General features: G+C 29.8%; 6 protein-coding genes across 6 annotated transcripts, besides 1 other annotated feature; 4 read left to right on the forward strand and 2 right to left on the reverse strand.

The window, feature by feature from the left end:
• Window positions 1–2,797: 2,797 nt before the first annotated feature.
• Window positions 2,798–3,420, forward strand: TVAGG3_0693580 (DNA/RNA polymerases family; the record flags this gene model as incomplete). Its single annotated transcript, XM_051243142.1, has 1 exon — window positions 2,798–3,420. A coding segment is annotated over one exon (623 nt), but the record flags the coding sequence as incomplete, so codon positions are not given.
• Window positions 3,421–4,783: 1,363 nt separating this feature from the next.
• Window positions 4,784–12,959: part of a mobile genetic element that runs on past the window's edge.
• TVAGG3_0693600 (Prim-pol domain family) lies at window positions 6,491–6,927 on the forward strand (the record flags this gene model as incomplete). Its single annotated transcript, XM_051243143.1, has 1 exon — window positions 6,491–6,927. A coding segment is annotated over one exon (437 nt), but the record flags the coding sequence as incomplete, so codon positions are not given.
• On the forward strand, window positions 6,950–7,615 carry TVAGG3_0693610 (uncharacterized protein; the record flags this gene model as incomplete). Its single annotated transcript, XM_051243144.1, has 1 exon — window positions 6,950–7,615. One exon carries the CDS (start codon window positions 6,950–6,952, stop codon window positions 7,613–7,615), a length of 666 nt encoding a protein of 221 aa, XP_051089731.1.
• Window positions 7,645–8,769, forward strand: TVAGG3_0693620 (uncharacterized protein; the record flags this gene model as incomplete). Its single annotated transcript, XM_051243145.1, has 1 exon — window positions 7,645–8,769. One exon carries the CDS (start codon window positions 7,645–7,647, stop codon window positions 8,767–8,769), a length of 1,125 nt encoding a protein of 374 aa, XP_051089732.1.
• Window positions 9,461–10,292, reverse strand: TVAGG3_0693630 (keratin-associated protein family; the record flags this gene model as incomplete). Its single annotated transcript, XM_051243146.1, has 1 exon — window positions 9,461–10,292. A coding segment is annotated over one exon (832 nt), but the record flags the coding sequence as incomplete, so codon positions are not given.
• On the reverse strand, window positions 11,632–12,171 carry TVAGG3_0693640 (uncharacterized protein; the record flags this gene model as incomplete). Its single annotated transcript, XM_001290632.2, has 1 exon — window positions 11,632–12,171. A coding segment is annotated over one exon (540 nt), but the record flags the coding sequence as incomplete, so codon positions are not given.

Here is a 12,959-nt window from a genome sequence, read left to right on the forward strand (position 1 = left end):
ACCAATAATGTTTCATATGAAAGAACAGCACCGAAGGAAGACGAAGTGGAAAGGTCTATACCATTCGTTATTAAGAACATAAAAGATATGAAAACTTATAAACATTATATTTATTCATTTATTTCAGAAAAAATGGAAGCAACCCATAAAACATCTTCTCATCATTTTATAGCTATTCATACATTCCTTTTCAAAGTTGTGAAATTAAATAAGACAGGAATTAGATTTAATGTATCAGGGTACGCATTCTTGAGTAAATTAAAATGTATTCGTCACGTCGCAGATGATAAAAATTTATGTGTTCTTAATTCATTTTATGGGCTTTAAAAAATAAACTTTATTTTTATTTATTTTTTAATTTTTTATTCTTACATAAATGAACAAAAACGGAACAGCTAAAATGAATGATAATCAAATTAGAGCAGAAGGTAGAAGGTTATTTAAACGCTTCTATAACATTCCTGATGGCGTTAATCCTAAAACTCGTAGAAGTTATTTAAATGAAGCAATAGATTCATATGAAGGGTTTGACATTTCATCAGAAAGTGAGAGATTAGCGAGAATGTTAAATGTTAATATTGATTTCTATTATTGTGATCCTCAACCAGAAGACGTGGACATAAATAAGGTAGACTTTCCATTAGTGGAATCAATAATGATAGATCCAGAATTTGAAACAGTAAATATTTTATTAACACAGAGTCCATGTGGAAAACTTCACGCTGACAGAATAACAGACGTTGAAGCACTCACCGGCTATAGAGTTTGTCCATATTGTAAAGAAGAAGTTTATTCTATCCGTGATGATCCAGAAAGGAAAAACCAAAGAAGATTTTTAAAGCATTGTGAGAAATGTAAAGAAAATAATGGAAGATTAATTCAAGACGTTCAATTGCAAAAGACCCAGCAACCATATGCACCACATATTACGAAACAGAAGATATATCAGTGGTTATTAGCACATAATTTGCAGGAATATTATAAACCGACAAGATATTATATTACTTTTGACTTCGAAACATTAGAGACTAAAGAAGAATTACAACTTTCTGAGTGTGCAACTTTGAACGCTTACTTAAAACCATTCATGGTATCATCAACGGTTAAATTAAATGATAAAACATATACGAGGAATTTTTGCTTAACTTCGAGTGATTCTTTTATTTCTGATTGGATTGAGTTTTTATTTTCAACCTGTTCATTAGTTGCTAAATCAAATATTGAACAATACGATGAATTATTGAAGTCGCAAACGGACTCTTTGAGTCCTGAAGGTCTTTCAGACCAAACGGTGGGGACTTTGTTCCATACATTAAATGAAAAACAGAAGGAAGCATTTAAAGAACTTCTAGATGAGGAATTCAATAAAGTGAATATCATAGGTTTTAATTCGGGAAAGTTTGATTTAAATTTAATTCTTCGTGATTTAAACACTGCAAAATGGAAAATAAAATCAATGCTGGGTTCATCTTCACAATTTAAGCAAATCATTGTAAGAAAACAAACGTTCCATATGAATTGAGATTTATTGACATCAGAAATTATATAGCGGGTGGGACATTAGACCAATTCACTCAAGATTTCGGAAACAATAAATCACGTGTTAAATCCTTTTTCCCTTATCAATTCATCACATGGGAAAATTACGAAGAAGAATTATATAAAGAGGAACCATTCACGAAAGATTCATTTTATTCAGCATTAACTCAAGAAACTATATCAGATAGTGATTATCAAATATATCTCAATGATGCTAAAAACTTTAAGAATAGATTAGAATATTTTATTCATTATTGCAATAAAGATGTTGAAATTATGATTAACCCAATTGATAAAATTATTGAAGAAACATTTGTTTATAAAATTGACATGCTTCATAATCTTTCTTTATCATCGAATGCTTCAATGATTCGTTACGCTTTAGCATATAAAGACTTTAATCCTAATGAAAAATATCCTGAGGAAGAGATAGAATCAAGTTTTGAATTAACGAAAAAGTATTGGAAATATAAAATTGAATCATATAAGAAACAAGATGAAAAAGCAGAAAGGGATACTAAAAATAATGTTTCAATGGATGATTTTCAATACTATCACGATTTAATCCTTTCATCTAAATGCAAAATGTGTGGTAAAGCGTTTACATATGCAAATAAACCAACATTGGATAGAATCGATAATGAAAAACCACATACTAAAGAAAATTGTCAGTTAATGTGTTGTTATTGCAATGTCGTAAAATCAAATAAAGATGAAGATGTTCAACGTTTAAGAATCAATTTAAGAAATTATGCATTAAAAAATAATTTACCAATGACTTTAGATTCAGTTGAAGCTTATCACATTCTCCGTAATGGAATTACTGGTGGTTATCAAATGTTCAACATAGAGTAAATCTTAAAGGAATCACGCACATTAATAAACTTTCATATAGTCCAGAAACTAAAACTGTATCAAATGAGGACACCACCAACATTATGACTCATTTCGTGTGGTGTTGACTTTAATTCATTATATCCTTCATCATTTTTCATCTAATCCTCATGATTTCATTCAATATACTGACCATAAAATGTATATGCCGGGAAGATTGAATGGTGTTATCATTTGTGATACAGCAACAAAGAAAGCAAAAGCACTGGGAATAATTAAGAAGAAAAATACTTTATTCGTGGCTGAAGTAAAGGGTCACATTGATGAAAAATACATTAATGATTACATTAACTTTTTACCGATAATAAGAAACTTCGATATTATCACAGATGAAAAAACAATTGGCAGTTTTATGTATAATTACATGAAATCAAATAATCTACCAGTTGACCAGAAACAGAGAAAATTAACTCAGTTAGCATCAACACACAACCAATATCAACCATTTTCTTCTTATTATCTTTGGTATCTAATAGACAGATTTCATTTTATCATTGATGACATTCAATCAATTTTAACATTTACGAAAAACACTTGTTTTAATGAATTTGCGAACAAATTTATGAACGAAAGACAAAAGGCTGAATTAGAAGGAAATAAAGGAAAAAGTTTATTTTGCAAGATTTCACTTAATGGATCATATGGTTACGATGCAATGAATACACAAAATTACGCAAAGACTAAAATAATGAATGCACAGAAGGCACGCGTTGCATGTATGTCAAATAAGTTTAAAAACATAAGAGAAATAGGTGAAGATACATATCAAGTGATGCTTAAAGATAGATTTTATAGATGTGATACATGTTTACAAGAGGCATTCTTCACTTTAGATAATGCTAAATACTGGTATTTAGTTTTCATTTATGATTTTATGTATAAATGCATGGATGTTAATCGTTTTCATTTCATTGAAGGTGATACTGATTCATCTTATTGGGCAATCGCTGGCGATCCAAGTCTTCCTAACACTCAAGCATTTCAAGCAATTGTTACCGATAAAAAATTTTATGATAAAAACATTTTCAAATTCGCACCTTTTGATTTCTTCTGTTTTGATGAGAAATTTAAACCTAAATTAAAGAATAAAGCTGAAGAAAAAGCACATGAGAAAAAATTATTGGGTTTAGCAATTGAGAAACAAGGTGATAACATGGTTGCTTTATGTCCTAAGTGTTATACATCATTCAACGGTTCAATTGATGGAAGTGATTTTAAAAAGATTGCACAAAAAATGAAAGGTGTTAGTTTACGACAAAATAAGCAATTAACACCTAAAAATTATTTGGATATAATAAATGATAAATTGATATTTGATGGTCAGAATATTAATTTACAACTTAAAAACGGGTCAATGACTCGCTTAACAATCGGTAAGACTGCATTAACAGGAGCACACACTAAGGCTGTATGTTGTGAAAATGGATGTTGTATGCCATTTATTTAATACAATTTAAAATTTTATTTTTAATAAAATGCCACAGAAGAGACAAAAGGAACCAAATGGTTTTGATACTATGATTCAAAGAGGTGGGCACCCTTAAAACATTGATTTTATTTTTATATAAATGGATAACGTAGATTTAAAAATTTTAATTGATGATTTAGTACTTAATCAAAATTTTCTTAGTTATTATGAATTAAAATCATATCTCCAAAAATATAATGAAAATATAACGGGTGATGATATGGAATATTATTATCCGTATTATAAAAATGAAATTTTGAAATATCATGATAAAATAATTTCTAAAATTAAAGACAAAATTAAAAATAATGAATATTCAAAGGGAAAAACTAAATCACAACTTAAACAGTTGAAAGATTTCAAAAATAAAGTATTAACAGAAGAAGATATTGATGAATTATATAATTTATATAATCCTGAGCCGCAAAAGCCAAAGGAACAAAAACAAAAGATGCAAAACACCCAGGTCCTTCAGACCATAAATGAAGCACAAGCTTTAATTTATGATTCATTAGTTAAACCATATTCAGCCCGACTTTTAAATGAAGATCAACTTTTGGAATTCATCCTTCAACATAAACTCGAAGCGGGAAAGTATATCAAACCTTTATATACAGCATATTTAAAACAAATGAATAGAATACATCCAGAATTAATGAAGGGGGAATGAAATCCAAAATCAAAGCAGATAAAATTAAACCACTTGCAACACCAAAACCTCCAACGACAGTACCGCCTCCTCCTTCAGTTAATCCTTCATCATTCACTTTATTATATCCATTTCAAACATTAAAGAAGCAAAAAGATTTTAAAAAGTATTTCAAGATATTAAATAAACCAATTGACCCGAAAATTCAACCGTTAAAGGAAAAATTTAGTCGCCCTTCATTTGCTCCATATCCATATTCATACGAAATCGATCATCTGGAATATTCAAAAGGAAAAGTTACTTATTTATTTGCCATTAACATTAACACTAGATATTTATATTGCATTCCAGTGAAAGGGAAAACAGAACAGGAAACAAGAAGAGCTATTCAATACTTACTAGATCATGAAAGAGTAGATAATATCAGGGGTGATGGCGATAAAGGATTTCAGGCAACTATGACTCATTATTTCCCACAAATTAATTTTTTCTTTTCATCCTCTCCATATACGTTTCATAATAAAATAGTTGATGCGGTAATGAGAACTCTTAGAGATGCGTTAGGGGTTAACGGTCAGATATACTGGGATGGAAATCATGACTCCATCATACAACAGTTAGTATATTATTATAATAATACATGGCATAGAACTATAAACATGAAACCAGTGGAAATGAAAAATGATATTTCAAAAGAATGGGAATATATTAGAAAGCAAATGGAAAGGTTGAATGATGTTAAACGTGAACAAATTAATTCGGGGCTCATGAATTTTAAACAAGGGGATAAAGTTTTGATTCATCTCGATTATGGAAAAACTGATAAATCAATGACAAAAAGAAGACGAAGATTTGACACAATAGCTGAATTTGTTAGATATATTAACGGCAATGCATTAGTTGAAGTTGACAATAAATTAATAGAAATTCCGATTTATTTTATTACTCCATTATATTTAAATAATATTTAATTTTTTTTATTTCGTAAGAAATGAGTGACAACAAAGCAGTCAAGAGTCCAGACGATGAATATAAAAAGAAACTAAACAGAATTAAATCAAAAATATGCTATTACAAAAAGAAGCCGCAATGCGGTGGGGTTGAAAACGATAAGGAAATAATCGAAAAATTAGAAACTTATCGTTCAATCATTAAACTGAGTGAAGCAAAAATAAAAGAATTTAATAGAATAAATAAATTGATTGGAAGAGATGAATTTAATAAAGATGAATTTTTAAACTCAATCCAAATTTAATTTTTATTCCTCTTCGACAACATCTCTCTTTCCATCATTACTGCATAACCACATTTTCTCAATTTTAGTGGTTTGTTATTTTTAACATGTTCTTGCATCATTTTTATCATTTCCTCCCTTGTTATGATTCGTGGTAAATTTTGAGCTTGTGGGGTATTCATTTATGATAAAAATAAAAATTTGTCATAAACGACCAAAAATATATTTTATCGTTAAGTGACTCAAAGAGTCCGGAGACAAAGTCTCATGGTTTTCAGGTCATTCAATAATTAATTATTTTTGAAGAACTGAAGGTGCTACCATGTTACCATGTGCTACCAGGTTAACTAACTTCTCTGAAAAAATGAGACAACATGACATTTAGACAACAACACAGGAGGAAGGCAGTTATGAATTATTTTTGAAGAACTGAAGGTGCTACCATGTTACCATGTGCTACCAGGTTAACTAACTTCTCTGAAAAAATGAGACAACATGACATTTAGACAACAACACAGGAGGAAGGCAGTTATGAATTATTTTTGAAGAACTGAAGGTGCTACCATGTTACCATGTGCTACCAGGTTAACTAACTTCTCTGAAAAAATGAGACAACATGACATTTAGATAACACAGCAGGAAATATGATGCAGTCCAAAAATAAAGTTAGTTTTAAAATTATTTTTATTTTTTTATTCCTATATAAATGACAGCAACAAACAACAACAACAACTATATCGTTTCTGATGAAAAAGTTATTGATTCATTAGCTGAGGAATTAGTTGTGGCAGAAACTAAAACCCTCAACGAAAGAATTGGTGAAAACAAGATTGATTTACATAACTACCTCAAACACGATGGAGGAAGAGGAAGGAAAACTGGTATGGCTTTATTAGTAAATAAAATTTCAAATTTAACGATTATAGATGTTGATATCAATAAATCATACAATGATGAACTTAAAGAAACAGTTAGAAAAGACATTTTATCAAAACTTTCGGATAAAGATGTTATCGTTAAAACCGCTTCAGGAGGTCTTCACATTTATTGCAACACTAATTTCTTCTATGCAGTTTCGAACAGAATGATTAAATGCTATTCCTGCAATGATTACGATATTGATATAATGACTTCTATGGATGATTCAAAGCGTTCTTTAGTGGTTATGGCTGATTCAAGAGTTCGCAAGAATGCATCAGAACCAATCAATACATACTCATTCATTCGTGGAAGTTATGATTCAACATTAACTAGAACAGTGAATGATATATTAAATGATTTGAATATTAAGGTAAGAGTTGAACAGAAGAACGAAGAAATAAAGAGTATAATGAATGAAAACAAAGATGTAAACATTGACGATAAACTAGCTCAAAGCATAGTTGATGGCATCTGTGATTTTGAAGTACATAATGACGGTGGAAACATGAATTTAGAAAAAGAAATAACCTTATTCACACTGTTTCAAGCAATTAATTCGTTACCGGATCATTTGATTAATGAAGCATACGATAACGTTTATAACTTCTGCAGCTTAACAGAAAATGCAAAAAGTAATTTTGAAAAAGCACGTAGTAGATATGCACATTTAATGACTTCTCCATTTGTTTTAGTGAAGATTCTGAAACTTTATCAAAAGGAATATTATGATGAATATGTTTTACCTTTATTACGTAAGCCAAAAATAACATTTGATATAAAACTTGATGACTCGTTTTTGATAACAGATATTAGACGCAAGGCTGAAAATCATCAGTATAAAAACAGTTCTGAAGTAATTGTGGAAATAAATATTTCATTCAAAAGGACTATAATATCCACGACAAAATGAATCAAATATCATTCGTTCTTCAATCAAACATGAAAGAGTCACTCAAAATGATTAAATTATTTAAAGAAGAAGGTAAAACAATAACAGCATGGGATGTACTACTAAATCAATTGTCTTCATTAACCGTTAAGGGTGTTTGCTTTAAATCTGATTCTCCAGATGTTTTCTCAACGTTTCAAGGTTATAAATACAACGTTCTCGAAAAAGTAGATTACTCAAAAATTGAGATGTTTATGAATTTCATTAAAGAAGCCATTTGTGATAATAACGATGAAGTGTATAAATACCTACTCGGCTGGGTTGCATCAATGATTCAACATCCTGGAATCAAGAATGAAACAGCAATTATTTTGAAAGGACTTCAGGGAACAGGTAAAAACAGATTTACAGACATTATTTCTGAACTTCTCGCTGGTTATTCATGTAAAAACATTACCGAAATAGGTGAGCTAACGGGTAATTTCAACTCAGTAGTTGAAAATAAAATGTTTCTTGTACTTAATGAACTCAAGAATGTAGGTGAAGATAGACTCGCAAACTTCAACGCTTTGAAATCAATTATAACGGATAATGAGATTAGAATTAATGAAAAGAATCAACCCAGAAGAACTGCTCAGAATGTTGCAAACTTCATTTTCGTAACTAACAACGTCTACCCTGTCAAAATTGAAGTTGGAGACAGAAGATACGTAGTTTTAAGGGTTAATGGTAAATTCAAGGGTCAATTTGATTACTTCAAGAATTTAATGGATTCATGCACAAAGGAATTTTATGATAACCTTTTAACATATTTTATGCAATATGACCTTTCATCATTTAATGTACGAATCATACCGATGACTGAAGCCAAACAAGATTTAATTGAATTATCAACAAATCCTTTAGATGTATGGATAAAGACACATTATGATGAATTGTGTGCAGGTATGACATGTAAAAATGCTCTATTCTGCAAACCATCAGACATGAAAGACAAGAATTTCCAAATGAGTATTAAGGATAAATGTGATAGGAAACATAGAAGAATAGACGATAAACAAACATGGTGTTATGTTTTGAAAGAAGAAATGAAAGGATTATATAAACAGGTTGAACCAAACGATAATGAGGATTCATTTACTGACGATGAAATACCTGTAAATGAAGCTTTATAAAGTATGATTTGAATTTATTTTTGCATTAATCCTCCTGTGTTGTTGTCTAAATGTCATGTTGTCTCATTTTTTCAGAGAAGTTAGTTAACCTGGTAGCACATGGTAACATGGTAGCACCTTCAGTTCTTCAAAAATAATTCATAAATACCCTCCTCCTGTGTTGTTGTCTAAATGTCATGTTGTCTCATTTTTTCAGAGAAGTTAATTAACCTGGTAGCACATGGTAACATGGTAGCACCTTCAGTTCTTCAAAAATAATTAATTATTGAATAACCTAAAAACCATAAACGTAAACATTAACGTAAACATTTATTTCTGCAGTTCATCCGCTACTTCATTACCTAATTAATTACAGACATAAAATATATTTAGTTCATTCGGTAAGCCTAAACCCTTTGGGTCAAGTCTCAAGCACATTCAATGAACGCGGTAAGCCTGCAAAGTAGGCTCAAGTGTGTTTATTGAACACGGTACCATGCGAATACAGTCACAAATGGTGGCATGTAATCTTTACCCGAGCCTGTTGGATTTGTTGTGAAAGTGTGTGAATGATTTCCTGCGGTTCCACAGAAAATACCTGTGCTTGAATCTACTGGGTCAGTTGTGATATCATATCTATTCATTCCCCATCTATCCGAACCCGCTGCAAGATTTATATAACCTCTTTTTGTTATTGAATGTGAATGATTACCTGTTGTGTTTGTAGTTCCTGTATGAGTGTGCGGTGGAAGGTTTGCTTCTTTAATTTTCTTCGAACCTCCTGTTTGCTTTGAATATCTAGCACAGTATAAGAATTTATCTACAATCTGCTTCCACGTACCAAAACCTAAAACTGTTTCTGGATTTGTTGAGTTCATTGACGTATAAATAGAACCAACAGGATATAATGTTTGAAGAATTTCATTTTTCATGCTTGTAATCACATCATTTACTTCCGACTTCTTTGCATAATTTTCATCCACATATGTTTTATCCGCCTTAAGGTCTAAACATCCTGAAACCCATTCTGTATCAGCTTTAACTTTAAAAGTCTCCGATGTCCACTCATGATACCATTCAACCTTTTCTTTAATTTCATTATCTTTTTCATCAACATAAACCAAATTTGCCTTCTTATTTAACTCACTATCCACATATTCCTTATCCACCTTCTTCATTATGTCATTTAGGAAACCTTCTATGAATTCCTCATTTAAATTAAATCTTCCAATCTTCAAAACTTTAGGAAATGCATTTAATGCGTAATATCTCTGTTCTTCTGGTGGAATTGATGTTATATCATCCGTTATACCTTTAATTTTAGAATTCATAAATAAAATTTCTTTTATATTTGATATCACTGCACCGCCTTTGCAAACGAATTCGAAATGTTCATTTTTCAATACTATCTCCAAATCTCCATATTTCAACCTTTGCGTTTGTTCTGCCGTCTTTGAATTATATGCATATATGGCGTATGTAATGGTCTGAAGGACCTGGGTGTTTTGTGCCTTAAGTTGTTGTGGTTGCTGTTGTTTAATCATTTATTACGATTTAAAAATAAATATTTAATCCGTTATCTCATCAGCTATTTTCTCTATTTGAAATTGCCATAATATTTCATTCATGAATTCTAAATCACAATCAAATAGGTCAGTTATTCTAAATTTAATATTGATAAATCTTTTGAATGAAGAATAAATGAATTCCCGGATAATTGAAACGGATATGATAAAGAAATGTGTTTAAGTTGATGGATAAAATGTTTTGTATTGATGGGTAAGAGTTAGGGTCTAATGTTTGATGTGAAAATCTCATTGGGGTATTAACTTTATCACATTTGATTAAAATGAAATTGGAACCAGTGTCAGAATACAAAACATCCCCAACATCTTTTTCAAAATTTAATATCCCCAACAATGAACGAAGATGAGGAGTACAAAATTTAATTTTCAGCGGGAATTTAATAAGGTTATTTATTTCATCAAGTTCAAAAAGTTTATCAGGTTTTGATTTAAACTTTTCTTCATACCATACGATAAATGATTCATTTAAATAACTTAAAATCATGTTAATATCCCATTTCGTTATCACATTATTTATATACATATCATACGTTTTTTCATGGTCATCTTTAATAAATGATATATAATCTGAAGGGTCTAAAAGAATGGGATTAAATTTACCACTCACAGAAACGAGAGTAACATTATAAATTCCGCTAACTGTTAAATTTAATTCACAGTTATTATTCGAAATAATATTGATAATTGACATTTTTATTACGATTAAAAATATGGTAAAGCGTTATTTTCCAGTGATAAATAAAACTAGAATAAGATTACCTCAAGAATTCATAAATTCAACGAATAAGAAATTCATTCATGTTATAAATTTTAGTGTTTTCAGAAAATATATTCTATGAAACTATTTATCCCCAATGAAGTAGATAAAGATATTAAATATTACTTTAAATCTCTTTAAAACATATGAATAACGAATCATAAAAAATTATCATTTTTCAAGTTTCAAATCAAAAAGGATGAAATCATGAAAAAAATTATGGATTATTACATTTTTATCATTAATGGGATGCTAGATTAGAATTAAACAATGAAATTGGTTAACCAGAAAAGGAAGATTGGGGTATTATTATTGTCGTCTGGCGGTTTTAGACGACAATGCGAATTTTCAAATATATCCCGATGGAAAAAAGATTGAAGTTAAAGATAAAGCTGATACTATAACAAAAACAATTACAATGACCGATCCGGATAGTGGGGAACAAAAAGAAATAAAACAAACGATAGAAACTGGTGAAAGGTCAATTATTATTGATTATGATTCAAAGGATTATTATTCAATAATGTTAATGCTTGAATATTAAATAGTCTTAACAAAGAATTTTTCAAGTGATATTTTATATTCATCAACTATTTTATTATAAATATCATTATATGTTAAATGAAGTTCAGTTGTTGTTCCGTTCTTTGATATCTTAATTGTGCTAATATCCTTTATAGGATTTATTTTTGCAACTGTTCCGCAGCATGAAACCTCATCATCTATGAAAAATTGAATCTTAACGTCTGAATCTTGAACATCACAAAGAATGGCGATAATGTGAATTAATGATTCATAAGGTAAAATAATTAAACCGGATTGGTCAATTAAATTTATTATTGAATCATAATTATTAATTATTATATCACGGTAAATTTTCATTAATTCTGAATTAATGTCTATTTTATATGGGTTCTCGATGTTTGATGAAAGAGGTGGGGGGTATGTTGGATAAGTGTGAATTTCAACGGGTTCTTTACCAGGTTCAGATAAAATGATTGGGTCTCCATTCTCATGGTTTTCTTCATTCTCCTCATTCTTCGGTAAGTCACGAGTTAATAAATTTGGTTGAGTTGCTGACCTTGTTAATTCGGGGCTAACATTAACTTTAACATTTTGAATAATTCGTGATTTATCATCATTTACGTTATAACCAACCGTAATCTCTGCTTTTGCGTTAGTGTTCTTTTGACTAGTGAAACGTCTTCTCATTTATAATCGAATAAAAAAATATATTTAAACTTTTATTTTGCTGGAACTTTTGAATCTATTATTTCCTGTATTTGTTCATGAAGTTGATTTTTAGCATTTTCATCGAAATTAATAGACTTAATATATTCATTAATTGCATTCTTATAATCATTGATTTCTCAAATTTTCTTTTATCTGATTCCTTAACTAAATCATAAGTTAAACCTCGTTGCTGATATAATGGTTTCTTAATTAAATCTTTGAATGCTTGAGATAAAGCACCTGATGCAATTCTTGCTACTATAATTGGTTGGAATTGCTGTTTAAGTTCATCTTTAACATTTGCGAAAACTGGATCGAATAAAGCAACTTTAAAGAATTTCTTAGCTGAAATTTCAGGTCTAATATTTGCATATTGACCATCAAACTGGTTAGAATATCGTGGTAATCCATCCGGTCCCTCTTCAATAGCATTTAATTCTTCATTGAAATAAGAATATGGATTATGACGGTATGAATTAATTGGACCATTTTCACCTTCTCCAATGTATTGTTTAACAGCTTTTCCATTTTCATCAAATTGTATAGGATAACGTTCATTATATACTTTACGTTTAGGATAATCAGACATAGTTAATTTATAACCATTTATGACTTTAATATTACCTTGACCATCA

This window comes from Trichomonas vaginalis, chromosome III, assembly GCF_026262505.1.
Source record: "Trichomonas vaginalis G3 chromosome III, whole genome shotgun sequence".
NCBI classification, from domain to species: domain Eukaryota; phylum Parabasalia; order Trichomonadida; family Trichomonadidae; genus Trichomonas; species Trichomonas vaginalis.